At 56.2% G+C, this 14,280-nt stretch overlaps 1 protein-coding gene across 4 annotated transcripts in view; it reads left to right on the top strand.

The window, feature by feature from the left end:
* The window catches only part of PCDH1 (protocadherin 1), a 31,212-nt gene extending 18,741 nt beyond the window's left edge, over positions 1-12,471 (top strand). For all 4 annotated transcript variants that reach the window (XM_039467506.2, XM_010338305.3, XM_074380985.1 and 1 more), the window contains exons 4-5: positions 2,760-2,979; positions 6,122-12,471. In XM_039467506.2, coding sequence (XP_039323440.1) covers positions 2,760-2,979; positions 6,122-6,516 — 615 coding nt within the window. In that variant the 3' untranslated portion in view covers positions 6,517-12,471. The remainder of the gene's footprint in view (positions 1-2,759; positions 2,980-6,121) is intronic.
* Positions 12,472-14,280: the final 1,809 nt, after the last annotated feature.

The raw sequence follows: 14,280 nt of genomic DNA, 5'->3' as shown, positions 1-14,280 counted from the left end.
TGAGTTTTCTGAATTTATTTTACCATATTGCCCCTCTCTTCCTTTGACAAGCACAGTATGGGAAAACTACACAGGACATGGAAATGGACTTCTGGAAGGAGAAAGTGCAACTTGAGCCAACTTGTCAATGAGGAGCAGGATTAGGGCAGGAGGGTCCCCTGCCTCCTTGCAGGGTCACCGTGTGAGCAAACTCCTGCGGCAGGAGTGAACCAAGTTGGAGGTGGGGAAAGGGCAGAAAAAGTAATGTTCTGGCAAGAACGGAGGGCCTAAGAGAAAGCTGAAAGATGAGACTGGAAGAACTGCACGTTGTAGAGGACATAGGTGCCTAAAGTACTTCGGAAAGAAATAGTCCCTGAAAGCTCATGAGTGTTTTCGATGAACTGAGTTTTAGAAAGTTCGCTGGAATATATGGTGGGCTTAAAAGAGTATAGAGATGAAGGTACACGACTGAACCTCTAAGGTTTGGACTGATGGTGGCAATGGGGGTGATGGATGGATAAATTTGGCCAAGGTTAGGGAGAAAGAACCCACAGGATTCAAGGGATAATTGGATATCGGGTAGGGACGGGGAATGAGGGGAGAGCTACCAGGACTTCCAGGTAGACATCAGCCTTCTGAGTCTGAGTAATGGGATAGCAAAGAGATGATTGCCCATACAGGAGCTAAGTGAAGAAGAATTTTGTTTCAGACATGTCGAGTCTTAACGGCCAGTAGGCAGAGCCAGTTGGAAATAATCAGCAAGTGTCTAGAGCTTCAGGACTCAACAAGTTTGAGAGATTTTTAATCTGGGCTTATTTTACAATTTGATAGTCATAAAATTAGAGGAAACATTAAGTGTTGCGTATAACCCAACCCTCCATTTTACGGAAAAGAATTATGGGAAAAGAGACCAGGACTGAAGCCCTCAATTACCAGGTGCGGGTTCTGCAGGCGGTGGGACTGCTGGCCAGTATCTTGAAAGAAAACTGGAAAGAGAAGCACCAAAAACCATGCTGCCCCGTGCCTCCCAGACCCTGTGGGCCCCGTTCACCCCTATACCAGGTGGACAACACTGGTATAGGGGTGAACAGGTGGACTCCTTTGTAGCCTCCCAGACCCAAACGTCCATGTCAGTTTTGGAGACCTTATCAGTCATCACCCAGACCCTTCAGTGTTTTAGCTCCATACAAGGATCCCAAGAACGATCGCTTATTCCTGAAGATGAGGTGGGAACCATCTTTAGGAATGGGGATAGTGGGGAGGCAGTTCTGGACTACCTTTCCGGCAGCTCCAAAAATCCTGTCCTGATAGGCTCTCCCACCCTAGCCGCCTTGAATGGGGCTTTAGGAGGGTAAGTCTACAAAGCCAGGGCCACCTCCCCTGGCCATCTTCATAACCTCCTATCCAGAGTTACTGAGTAAGACAAAGCACTGCCAAAGTCTTGGAGGATTGGAAGGAGCTTGGAGACTCATCAGCAGGGCCCTGGGCTTGGCTGTTTTCACCCCTGGCCTCCAGGGGCCCTGGGTCTGCGCCCTCCACAACTCCTAATTTCTGGTTGGCAGGAGAATCTGTGGCAGTCCCAAGTGGGTATTTGGGTGGCTGGCTGGTTGTGCCAAGTGCCAAGTTGAGGTTGCCAGGTTCCAGGGCTGATCATTAACCTGTGGCAGGCCTACAGGGCTGCTGGCTGGGAGCAGCCTGTTACCCTTCCACTCCCCCGACCCCCAGTCCCCAGTCCCCAGTTCCCAGTCCAGGCCTCCAAGTCTGGCTCCTCATCTGGCCCCTCATCCCGGCAGCCCTCCCCGAAGCTCCTTTCTATTTCCTGGAAGGAGTCTCCCTTTGAGACCAGCTTTCCTAATCCCTAATGGGTGCCATGCCCTCCCTGCCATGTCCAGGCTCCTGGAAAGGCCCTGCCCTCTCCAGTGAATATTCTATTTCCTAATCAGGAAGACTGAGGCGTTTCCATTGTTCTGCTTGCCCCCTTCCCCCAGGTGCCCTGGTTTGTTATCAGGCTCCTCCGTCTGTTTTCCACTCCCAGATCTCTCTGGAGAGGAGTGAAGTGGGGATGGGGGGCTGAGTGGGAGAGGCCTCAGCTGGGAGTCCTGAGGCTGCTGCAACATCACAAACCAGGGATGAGGAACAGAGGATAAGAAAGGTTGGCCCCTCATTTGGAAGGAGACAGTGGCAAGAGCAGTGAGACAGGTGAGGAGCTGGAGTCTGGAGGGTGCTGTTTGGAAATGAGGGAACTGTTCTGGTGTTGGTGAGCTGTTTGGGAGTTAGGAATCTGCTGCTTTTAGGAAGCTATTCTAGAAATTGCAAGCTATGCTGGTGTTTCGAGGCTATGCTGGAATTAGGGAAGTAGGGTGGTATCATGCTACTCTGGTAATGGGCTCTACTCTGTATTACAGGCCATTTTGGGATTAAAGGGAGGCTGTGCCAATATTGGGAAGCTGGGTTAGAGCTAGAAGGGTTGTGCTGTAACAGGTGGTTGCACTGGATGAGGGTTATTGGGGTGGCACAGGGGCTGTAATAACACTGGGGCCTGCGCTGTATTGGGACTTCCACTATGTGGACTTGGCTGTACTGGAGCTGTCCTAGAACTCAGGAGCAGTCTTCTACTGAGGCCTGTGCTTTCGGGAGGAGTGTGCTGTGCTGGACCTGGGTCCCTTCTTAGTTGCTGTTGAGGCCTGGGGAGGGTGGTGCTTGGCTTGTACTAGGGCTTGGTATGGCGGTGGGCCCTGGGCAAGCTGGGTGGTCAGTAGTGACAATCTCTCTCCCTGCAGTTACCTCACCGCCGCGTCACCTTCTCAGCCACCAGCCAGGCCCAGGAGCTGCAGGACCCATCCCAGCACAGTTACTATGATAGTGGCCTGGAGGAGTCTGAGACACCATCCAGCAAGTCATCCTCGGGGCCTCGACTCGGTCCCCTGGCCCTGCCTGAGGATCACTATGAGCGCACCACCCCTGACGGCAGCATAGGAGAGATGGAGCACCCCGAGAATGGTGAGGCACAGCACCATGGTCGGGGCACCCCAGGAATAAGTGGAAGCCTGGGAATGGTGATGAGGCCTTAAACAAATCCTCTTCTTTTTCTTTTTTTGTTTGTTTTTTTTTTTTTTTTTGAGATGGAGTTTTGCTCTTGTTGCCCAGGCTGGAGTGCTGTGGCATGATCTTGGCTCACTACAACCTCTGCCTCCCAGGTTCAAGCGATTCTCCTGCCTCAGCCTCCCGAGTAGCTGGGATTACAGGCATGTACCACCATGCCCGGCTAATTTTGTATTTTAAGTAGAGACGGGGTTTCGCCATGTTGGACAGGCTGGTTTTGAACTCCTGACCTTAAGTGATCCACCCGCCTCGACCTCCCAAAGTGCTGGGATTACGGGCTTGAGCCACCGCGCCCTGCCGTATTGAGTTCTTATGTGTTCAGTCATCATCGCCACGCAGAGGGCTTTCAGGTATACACACATTTAATCCCCAGAACCACTCTGTGATCTGAGAGCTTTATGGCACCCACTTTACGACGGAGGAAACTGAGGCTTAGAGAGGCTAAGTCACTTGCCCAAAGTCATACATCTAGAAAGTGACAGACCCTGGGAGGGATTCAAACCCAGGTTTCTCTGACTCCAAAGTTATTGCATCCAGCCATGTTTACACTGCCACCTGGGAACAGGGACTTGAGCGTCGTTGGCCAGAAGGCTCACATAATGGTGAGGAAACCTTGAGGAGGTGGATGGTGGTCCTCTAATGGATGGGAGGGCCTTGAGAATAGAGTATGGGCCCTGGATGCTACAGGGGTCTCAGAGAACGCTGTGACCGTCCACTGGGGAGAGGAGTGGGAGAAGGTTTGGCACCTCTTTGAGGAAGAGAGGCAGGAGGTCTGGTGAGGAGAAAGACCTGACTGGGAGGGATTTTGAGGATGATGGCAAAAGGGAGGTGTGAGCTGGAGCAGAGATCAGCCTGGGAATGGATGCTGAGGTATGCTGTCAGAAAGTGTGTGTGCAGTGTGTGTGCTGTGCACATGCGTGTGCATGTGTGAAGGCGTCCATGGCAGCCTGTGGAGGAGAAGAGTGAACGAGCTAGCCCCTGAGATGGAAAGACTCTCTAACTTGGAGCTGTCTTCGGGTCTCACCCACTCCCTCAACTCAAAGCCTCCCCTCCCGACAAAAGATGGGAGGTTTCACTCCCCTGCCTCAGGCACAGGGCCCTTGTCTCACCTCCCAGGCACTAGGTCTCAGAGTGTCCTCCACCCCACCCCGCCCCTCCATATGTGATCTCATGCCCGTCTCGTCCTTTTTGTGCCCGCGCAGAGCCGGCTGGCCGGAGCAGGCCCTGAGGCAGAGTGCCAGGTATGTGGGAACTGCTCTGGGGTCTGGGGTCTGTGGGACTCTGCCCAGCACCCAGCCTCGCCCACCCAGTGCCCATGCTCTGCTCTGAGCCATGTTGGGTCCCCCAACTCTGCTCTGAGCTGTAGAGCCTTGGCACTTTGAGGGTTAACAACAGAGCTGTCCCCTCCTCACCTGGCACTGGCAGGAGGCCAAGCCAGGGTGGGTGGTGCCAGGGGAGCCCCTGTCCCAGGCAGTGTTGCTCAGCCATGTCCCTGGGGGGTGGGGGGTCACTGCCTGGTGCTGTCCCTGAGCAAGGGCAGGACAGGGACAGCTATCACAGGAAGTGCTCATGGCCCAGCCGTTCCCATGGAGACCCCTGCTGCCCAGCAACTACACCGGCTACTGCTGATGTCAGGCAGCCAACTCCTGTTCCCGTGGGTGTTCTGGGCAGGGCGCCGGGGCAAGGCCAGGGGTGGTGGATGGTTTAGGGGCCAGAGTGAGGTGGGGAGGGGCTGCATGAGTGTGCTTGTGGATGTGAGTGTGTGCTTCTATGTGAATACCCCACATAGAAGCTCTCCCTTCTCCCTGGCTTTAAAGCAAGGCCTTGCTGTGCTGGGGGAGGGTGGGGGTTCCAGGACCACTGGAAGCATGTGAGGCTTGAGGGGGTTCTGAAAGAAGCCATGTGCCCAATTTCATCTTACAATAGAGGTGCCCAGTGTAGTAGATTTGTGCATCCATGCCTATCTGTGTGTGTGTAAGAGAGGGAGGGAGAGAGAGAGATTGATTGTATCCTTCAAAGAGGATGGGGGTTTCCTCAACCCCACCTGAGGATAGATTTGGATGTTTAAGCCAGTCTGAAGACAGAAGAGGCAGTGTGTAGATAAGTGTGTGTTTGTGCACCTGAGGGCAAAATTGGTGGGTGTGTGAGAAAAGCACTGTAGGGTAGGTGAGGCTGGAAGGAATGTGTCTATTTAGGGTTCAGTGGCTCACACCTGTAATTCCAGCACTCTGGGAGGCTGAGGCAGGAGGATTGCCTGAGCTCAGGAGTTCAAGACCAGCTTGGGCAACATGGCTAAACCCCATCTCTACCAAAAAATACAAAAATTTAGCCAGGTGTAGTAGTGCATGCCTATAGCCCCAGCTGCTCAGGAGTCTGAGGTGGGAGGATCACCTGAGTCTGGGAAATTGAGGCTGCAGTGAGCCGAGATCATACCACTGCACTCCAGTCTGGGTGACAGGAGTGAGACACTGTCTTGAAAAAAAAGAAAAAAAAAAAAAGGATAATGCTGGGCCCAATGGCTCACACCTGTAATCCCAACATTTGGGAGGTTGAGGAGGGTGGATCACCTGAGGTCAGGAGTTCGAGACCAGCCTGGCCAACATGGTGAAACCTCATCTCTACTAAAAATCCAAAAAATAACCAGGCATGGTGGCGGGCACCTGTAATCCCAGCTACTCGGGAGGCTAAGGCAGGAGAATTGCTTGAACCGGGGAGGTAGAGGTTGCAGTGAGCTGAGATGGTGCCATTGCACTCCAACCTGGGTGACAAGAGCAACACTCCATCTCAAAAAGAAAGAAAAAGAAAGGATAGATTTTGTGTGTGTGTGTGTGTGTGTGTGTGTGTGTGTGTGTGTACAGTAGGTGGATCGTGGGAGTACATGTGTCTATTCGAGGGTGTGTATGCCCGTGAGTTCAGTGGTCAGGAAGGGGCGTGTACCCCTGTCATGAGGCAGACTTTAGCTGCCAGTGGGAGGCCATGACGCAAAGCTTTGCAGGCGCTGTATGTCTGATGACTGTCCTTCCCCGTTCGTTTCCTACAGACCTTCGCCCTTTGCCTGATGTCGCCATGACAGGCACATGTACCCGGGAGTGCAGCGAGTTTGGCCACTCTGACACATGCTGGATGCCTGGCCAGTCATCTCCCAGCCGCCGGACCAAGAGCAGCGCCCTCAAACTCTCCACCTTCGTGCCTTACCAGGACCGAGGAGGGCAGGAGCCTGCGGGCGCCGGCAGCCCCAGCCCCCCGGAAGACCGGAACACCAAAACGGCCCCCGTGCGCCTCCTGCCCTCCTACAGTGCCTTCTCCCACAGTAGCCATGATTCCTGCAAGGACTCGGCCACCTTGGAGGAAATCCCCCTGACCCAGACCTCGGACTTCCCACCCGCAGCCACACCGGCATCTGCCCAGACGGCCAAGCGCGAGATCTACCTGTGAGCCCCCTTCTGGCCGGCCGGTCCCCCTCCCCCAGCCGCCGGCCAGTTCCCAAATGGGCCCATTCCAGGGCCTCACTCTCGACCCCTTCAGCGTGGACTTCCTGGCCAGGGCCCCAAGTTGGGGGTAACACTGGCCTCATGACCACGCTGGCCCTTCTCCCATGCAGGGTCCAGGTCCTCTCCGCTCATTTCCATCTCCCAGCCCCCAGGGGCCCCTTCCCCTTTATGGGGTTTCCCCCAGCTAATGCCCAAGAGGGCTCCTCTACAATGACTGGGCTCCTTTCCTTGACTTCCAGGGAGCACCCCCCTCGATTTGGGCAGATGGTGGAGTCAAGGGTGGGCAGCACACTCCTAACTCATTGTTTCCCTCATGGCCGACCAGGGCGGGGATAGCACGCCCAATTTTAGCCCTGAAGCAGGGCTGAGCTGGGGAGCCCCTTTCCCTGGGAGCTCCCAGAGGAAACTCTTGACCGCTAGGGGCTCCCTGAAGGGCTTTCATTACCAAAGGTGGGGTAGGGACGGGGGGTGGGTGGGAGTGGAGCGGAGGCCTCGTCTTCCCTTGCTGCCCCTGGGCTGGCCCACCTGCCTGCCACATGCCCACGCCTAGTCCCATCCGGGCCCCCCTTCCCTGCTGGTCATGCAGTGTCTGTATATAAGGACCTTGGAATGACGTTCCCATTTCTGCCTGATTTGCAACTTTTATTGTTGATGTTGTGTTGTCTTGGGGGACCCCTCTGGCGGGGGACCTGCCCTGTGCCCCCTCTTCCCTGCCGCAGTGCCCCCCCAACCCAGGCCTCTATTGTTCCGTGTTGTAAATACCCCTGGGGCCATGGTGGGATGGGGGTGCAGGCCAGGAAAACAACGGGTGGGTGGGGGTGGGGACGGGGGTAACATTTGCCTATCAGCAGAGCTGGGCTTTTATTTAATTTTTTTTAAAAAATACAAATCTCTATTTTTTTGGAACTGTTGCGCTGTGCCCTGGGGGGGATCCCCGCTCAGGCTGGCCTCCCACATCCAGATGAGCATCACAGAAGGGCCCTGAGGCTGTGGGGGGGCAGCTGGACAGGGGTGGGATGACTGTGCCTCTGGCCTGGTTGGGTGAGTTGGGAGCAGGAAGGTTTGCTCAGGGGGTGGCTGGGTGCTGCTCCTGATACAGGGGGCCTGCATCCTGTCCCCTCCCTGCCCCCCCAACCCCCAGCCCCTGCCATGACTGACCCGTCAGCCTGTAAAACCACCATTGCCTTGATCTCAGGGGGTGGGAGGGCTGCCTCAGGGCACCCTGGGCTCCAGGCCCCCTTCTTCCAGTTGGGCTTCCCTTTGCCAGGGTCAGGGGTCCCATGGGAGAGGGGGTTGGGAGGTTGGGGGGCAGAGAAGCCCAGTCAGCCATGATGAGGTGGAGTTCTTTTCTTCACCTCAGGGGGCCAGGGTGTAAGGGGCGTCCTGCCGAGCCCCCATCTCCCACTGTGGCCATCTCAAAGCTTCAGCCCCTCTTCCTTCCAGAAACCCCCACTGCCTTGGCCCATACCTCTCCAGCTCCCTAGGGGCCCAGGCTGGGAGGCTGGAGACTCAGGGTATGGCCCTTGCTTGACTTAGGCTAAGCTTGGGGAGGTGGCCCAAGTGTGGGAGGGGTGGGTACAGGCTGCTGGGTCGTCTGGTGCCTTTGGGAGCTGTGCTGCTGGGGTCTTGACTCCTGTACCCCAAAGACCCCACCCCCACCCAGGAAAAGCCAGGGGGCTGAAGAATCACCCTATTCTCTGCCCCCCTTTCCCCTAACTTGGCTTGGGGTGACAGTGCTAGGAAGGAGAGCATTGTTAGGCTGGTGGCCCCAGCATACACAGGCCTTCTATGGAGGGGAAGGTGTAGAGTGGGCTGGGGTAGCAGCAGCCAGGTCTAGGGGTTGGCCAAAGGCTCCTTTCCCTGGGGGAGGCCCAGGAGATGGGCAGGGGGCTTGTTAATGAGACAGCCCTTTTCCCCTGCACAAACGGGGCAGGTGCAATAGTCTCGGAGTTGGTAGTATTGGGTGCCCAGCTGGTGGGGCAGTGGCCTCAAAGATTGTCCTGGGTCCTGGAGATCAGGATTCTGGCAAGAAGATTGTATGAGGCCCATTTGCTTGGTGGAGAAGGTGGTCCAGACAGGCAGCATTCCTGGGGTCACTGGACTCCCACTGGAAGCCCCTGGTGGCCTGGGTACCCTGCCCTGGTCTTAGAGACCCCTGAGCACTGAGTGGAAGGGCAGAGGAGCATTTTGCACAATGGAGAAGCCAGAAGAAAGAGGGTAGCCCAGATGGCTGGGAGGGCTGAGAAGCACAGAGCAGAAGCCCTTCCTACAGGCAAACACAGAGCCCCCATCCCCCTGGTTGGGGCCAGGGCACTGCGTCTGTTACCAACTGGGCACTGGAGAGATGAAACCAAAGGTGGGCAGGGGATGGTGACAGCACTGGGGACTACACCTGTGGGTCCTAGGTCTGTGAAGCCCCTCCCCAACGTCTGTGTCGCGTACAGTTTTATGTACCAATAGGCGACATTTGGCCAGAGGAGAGCCCCCCTCAAACCCAGCCTGACCCAGTCTGTGTCTTCCTAGAGGGGACCTAGTGGGTCCCCATCCCCCTACTTCAGGGCATGTCTCTCGGTAGGGGGAGGGTATATGGGGACATATTTCTTTCCTGGGGTCCCTGAAGCATGTCTCACGTCCCGGGGTGGGGCGAATTTCTCTGGGCATCTCTCACCTCTGGGGGCTCTCTAGGCCCTCTCTCTCCCCTTGGGAGTCTCCGGGGGACATGTGTTCCCGCTGAGGACCACGGGAGCATGTCTCCCCCGCTTATCCAGGCTCTCTGGGGAGCCTGTTTTCCTCCCAGGGTTCCTGGGAGTACTGAAGGCAAGTCAGTCTGGGGCCATCTCTCTTCCCAGGGAAGGGGGCTATCTCTGAAGCATGTCTGGGAAGGGATGTTTCTGGCCCTGCCCCCATCTCTCCTATGGGGGTTTCTCTGCCCTGCAGCACTTTGGGATGAGGCTGGGCATCTCTGAGTTGTCTTTTCTCCTAGGGACCCTGAGATACCTCTCCCTCCTGAGGGTGGGGCCTCTGGAGCCATTTCTTCCCTGGGTCGGGGCTGTCTCCGGGTGTTGGGAGGGCTTGTGTTGGCCATGAGAAAGGCTCTTAAGGGGCGTCTCCATGGGGGACTTCTCTGGGAGGGGGGACTGTGTCTCGCCCACCGGGTTTCGGGCGGGTGTGTCTGCCCATGGGGAGGGGAGACTGGGTCTCCTCGGGTTACCTGATCGGGGAGGGGGGCCGTGTCTCTCTCGTGTGTAGGGGGGTGGGGGTCGGGGTGGGGGGTTTTGGGCGCGTCGGGTGCCCACACTGGGGTCGTGTTTCTCTTGGTTCGTGCCACTTCCCACCGCCTCGCTCCTCCCGGGAAGGGCCCCCGCCCCGCCCCCACCCCATCCCTGGCGCTGCGAGCACAATCCCGTTGATTTGTAATGATTTCTGTCTCTTTCCGTCTTTCTCTTTCTCTGACCCCCCCAACCCCCGCCGCGAGCATGCGCAGGCACCGCCCCTACCCCCTCCGGTTCGGTTCGTTTCCGGTTTGTTTGCTGAGCTGTCAATGAAAGACCCGTGTAATTATTCCCGAGCTTTACAATAAAAGTGTGAAAACCGGACCCCACTCCGCTTCTTCCGGGTCCTCGGGCCTGCGTCCCGTGGATAGTAGGAGCTAAATCTGGAGACCTTAGAGAGGGCTGGGGGAAGCGAGGGACGAGAGACTGAGACCTGCCCTGGTATTAATCGGGGATGGGGTCGAGCTGACGCGGACTGAGGACAGACCCCTAGTCCATACACCTCAAAGTGACCCCTGCTAGCTCCGCTGGGTCCGACCTGCTGTGGGCACCCCTTTTCCCCCAGAACTCAGGTGCAGGACGGGGTGAGGGTGGCTGCCGGGAAGGATGTGCTGCCGCTGCCTTCTTCCCCCGGCGCCTCCAGGACGTGCAGTCGTTCCCGGGTGTATCCATTCCCACTCCCCACTCTTTGGCAACGAGTGTGAATTGCGGAACTGGATGGGATAAGGGGCGGGAGACAACTGTCTGTCGGGTTCTCCCACGCTCAGGAATCAGAGTTGGAAGTCGATTTAGGGGATGGGAACCGAAAAGGTCTCAGACTCGGTCTCCAACTGCGCTCCCCTCCCCCCTTCCGGGCTCGATCGGCCCCGGCCTCCTCCGTCCGGCTCCCGGGTAAACACCGGCTCCGGAGAGGTCGGAAAACAGAGACCGGATCAGCAGGTTCCCGGCCCCGCCTCCCGGGGCGCTGCTCCCTCCTCCGCCCCCTACTGCGTCGCGCGCTGTTGCTGGGCCCGCGTCCTCGCTCCCCCGGCCGGTGCTGTGTGGGCCTCGCTCCGGACCCCGAGGTCGGTCCAACCGCTGGGGGATTAGCCGAGCGCAGGGACTAATCCCGGATGAGCCTCGTGTAAACCCGGATCGACCGCGGGGAAGGCGGGGGTTGCTGGCACCCCTTCATCCGTTCCCCAGATGTGGAGCATCGCGGGGCCTAGAGCCCACCCCGAGGCTCCTTGCTGCTTTCGGAGAGACCTGAGTTGGAGCTGCCGTTGGGGGCGGAGCGGGGCAGGGAATGAAGAAGGGAGGGCCGGATCAGACGCGCTGCGCGGAGAGCCTGGCGGCGGGGTGACGGGGTGTGGGGAGGAAAGGCACAAGGTTTCTCGGGCAGGCTTTGAATCAACAGGGTTAGGTCAGCTCCCTAGCTCAATCTGCAACCCCAAGCCCCCCCACCTATCTCCAGTTACGGAATCACAGATCCTCCCACTACCGGTGGCTGTGGCAACCCTTCTCTAAACCTGAGGCCTCACCTCTTTAGGAGAGGCGCTGAATCAGCGGGGGAGGGCCCCACGTCGTCTCCACCCCTGACTTGACCCCACAGTGGAGGGTGAGGAGCTCCTTCTGTCAAGGCCTAGCCCAGGAAAAGATGTCAGGAGTTAAGGAAGTTGGGGGAGATGAGGTGGCCGACTGGGTACCAGAATCCTGTCACTGGTTGATTTACTCATGCTACAAACATTTCCTGAGCCCCTCCCATGTGCCAGACCGGCACTGGACCCCAAGAATGACACACAGTCTCTGTGGGAAAGGCAGACAGGTAAACAACGACCATATCTTGTGTTCGGCCCTGCCTTGAGCCGGAAATTCTGGCAGGGGACCCAAAGGCACCGTCTCCTCCAAAGTCTACAGGCTTCCTGGAAGGGGTGGTGCCAGAGCTGAGTTTCAAAGGGCAGATGAGGGGTAGGCTACTGAGGAAGGAGTCGGCCTTGCAGTCTGAGGAGAAGTGTGGAGGAGAAGGTGAGGTGGCTCAGGAGGGCAGAAGTTGGAGAAGAAGGCAGGGGACAGAACTAACGACCTGCTGGTCAACTTAAAGCGCTTAGATTGACGGGTTGGGGAGGAGCCATTTACAGATTTTAAGTCTGTTAAAGAAAAGGTCAGATTTACATTCGTCTGGATTCTGTGTTCCTCCCTTCCCTGCCCCAGGTTTCTCTGGGGATGGCTGGGTTGGGAGTGGAGACACACAGGCAGACAGACAGGAAGATGAACCAGGTGCAATTCAGACTAGTTAAGAATGGTTCCTGGCCAGGCGTGGTGGCTCACACCTGTAATCCCAGAACTTTGGGAAGCCGAGGCGGGCAGATCACGAGGTCAGGAGTTCGAAGCCAGCCTGGCCAACATGGTGAAACTCTGTCTCTACTAAAAAAGTCAGAGTTAGATGGATGTGGTGGTGCACACCTGTAATCTCAGCTACTTGGGAGGCTGAGGCAGGAGAATCGCTTGAACTCGGGAGGCAGAGGTTGCAGCGAGCCGAGATCGCACCACTGCACTCCAGCCTGGGCAACAAAGCAAGACCCGTTCTGGGAAAAAAAAAAAAAAAAAAAAAAAAAAAAAGAATGGTCCCCACCTTCCATCACACTTGGAATCAGAGACCCATGTTAGAAATCTGGCTGTACCTCCTTCTAGTGGCATGACCTTGGGTAGGTGACTGAGCTCAGTTTTTTCCTCTGTACGGTGGGGATAATAGCGGTTACCATTACTGAAGGTTATTGTGGGGCGTCAATGAAAACATTTGTCCACTCTTTTATTTAGCACACATCTAACACCTACTAAGTGGCAGGCACTGTGTCAGGTGCTAGCATTAGGGTGCTGAATAAGACAGGCATGATGCCTGCTCTGTCTCCGGGAACTTACATTCTAGAGGAAAAGATAGACAATAAACAAATAAATGAGATAATTATAGATTGTGTTAAAGTGCTGTGAAGGAAACAAACAGTGGGACATGAAGGAGGGTAACTGGAGGTGGGGGAGGGAGGGGGCTGCTTTACCCGGCCTAGCTGGGGAAGCCTCTGCAAGGAAACCTGAAGGTTGGCCAGTGCACTCCAGCCTGGGTGACAAAGTGAGACCCTGTCTCCAAGAAAAAAAGAAAAGAAAAAGAAACCCTGAGGGTTTATAACTTGGTAAAGAACATTCCAGGTATAAGGAAATTGCAGCGTCAAAGGCCCTGAGGTGGGAGAAAAGAGCATAGTCTGAGTACTTACTCTAAGATGCTAAGCTTCCTGAGGGCAGTTACCTGGGTCTCTCTTTTCTTCTAACCTGGGCAAAGTGAGGAGAAATGGAGGGGAGTTTCCATCCTACTGAGGCAACCCCCTTCCCCTCCACCTCCATCCTCTGGAGTAGTATTGGGGAGATGCGGGTCTCATCAGTCAGCCCATCTGTCCAGCTTAATCTTTCAGCTGTTCTATAGCTGCCTCCAATCCCCCTCCCAGTTTCAGGACAGGTCTCAGCCTACTCAGGACAGGTCCAGCAGGGGCTGAGGGGAGGATGTTTCCCAGATGAAGATGGCCAAAGGGTTTAGGGGTTTAGGCCTTTTAGAGTCTCCCCCTTGGCCTGGGTCTCACTTGAGGGAGGCAGCCTGGATCCCTGTCTGATTCCCCCTCAAGGAATGTTTCTTGGAACATAGATACATTTCACACAGCCGCCCGCCCCTGCTACGGAGCGCACATGGCTCCTCTCACACACACACCATCCAGCTGCACCGTGCGTCTCCATGGCAACCAGTAGGCCTGGTCCACGGATGTTAGAAATAAGTGCCAGAGGAAGAGGAAAGAGAGAGGGAGAGGGAGAAGGGGAGAGAGAGAGAAATAAAGAGACTTAGAAAGATAGCCTCCCAAGGCTACCCTTTTCTTATACCCCCTGCCAGGAAGAAGTGAGTGGATTTGGGCCCTGAGGATGGAGGAGCTCAGGGTGGGGACTAAGCAATAGATTAGGGGCTGTCTGGACCCAGGTAATGGGCACAGTGGGCAGTGAGGAGTGGGCAGGATCAAGGGAACTTCTCTTGACAGTCTTGGAATAAGAATTCTTGGTCTAGGTGAAAAAGGCAGATGGGGGTGGGTGGGTAGGGGTGGGAGATTTGGGGAATCTACTTTCCCTTCTTCCCCAGCCTAATTGGCTCTTCAGCCGGAAACCACGTCTTAGTCACTTAGTCTAATTAGAATTGTTCCGGAGAAGACAATGGGGGAGGGGAAGGAGAAGCAGGGGTGTGAAGGGGGAGGGTGGGTGGAGACAGAACTGGATGAAGGTGGTGGTGGGAGTTCCTTCCACCACCTGCCATCCATTCTATCGCCACCCGATGGATGGGGTGGGCTGTGACTTTACAGGCTGATGGGTAAATCTAACAGCCCTCCAGCTGCCACTAGCACCCCCTCACGCCCACCTGCTTTCTACTCTGC

This window comes from Saimiri boliviensis, chromosome 1 (assembly GCF_048565385.1).
Source record: "Saimiri boliviensis isolate mSaiBol1 chromosome 1, mSaiBol1.pri, whole genome shotgun sequence".
Taxonomy (NCBI): domain Eukaryota; kingdom Metazoa; phylum Chordata; class Mammalia; order Primates; family Cebidae; genus Saimiri; species Saimiri boliviensis.
The sequence above is the reverse complement of the archived record's forward strand: the minus strand, read 5'-3'. Positions and strand labels throughout refer to the sequence as shown.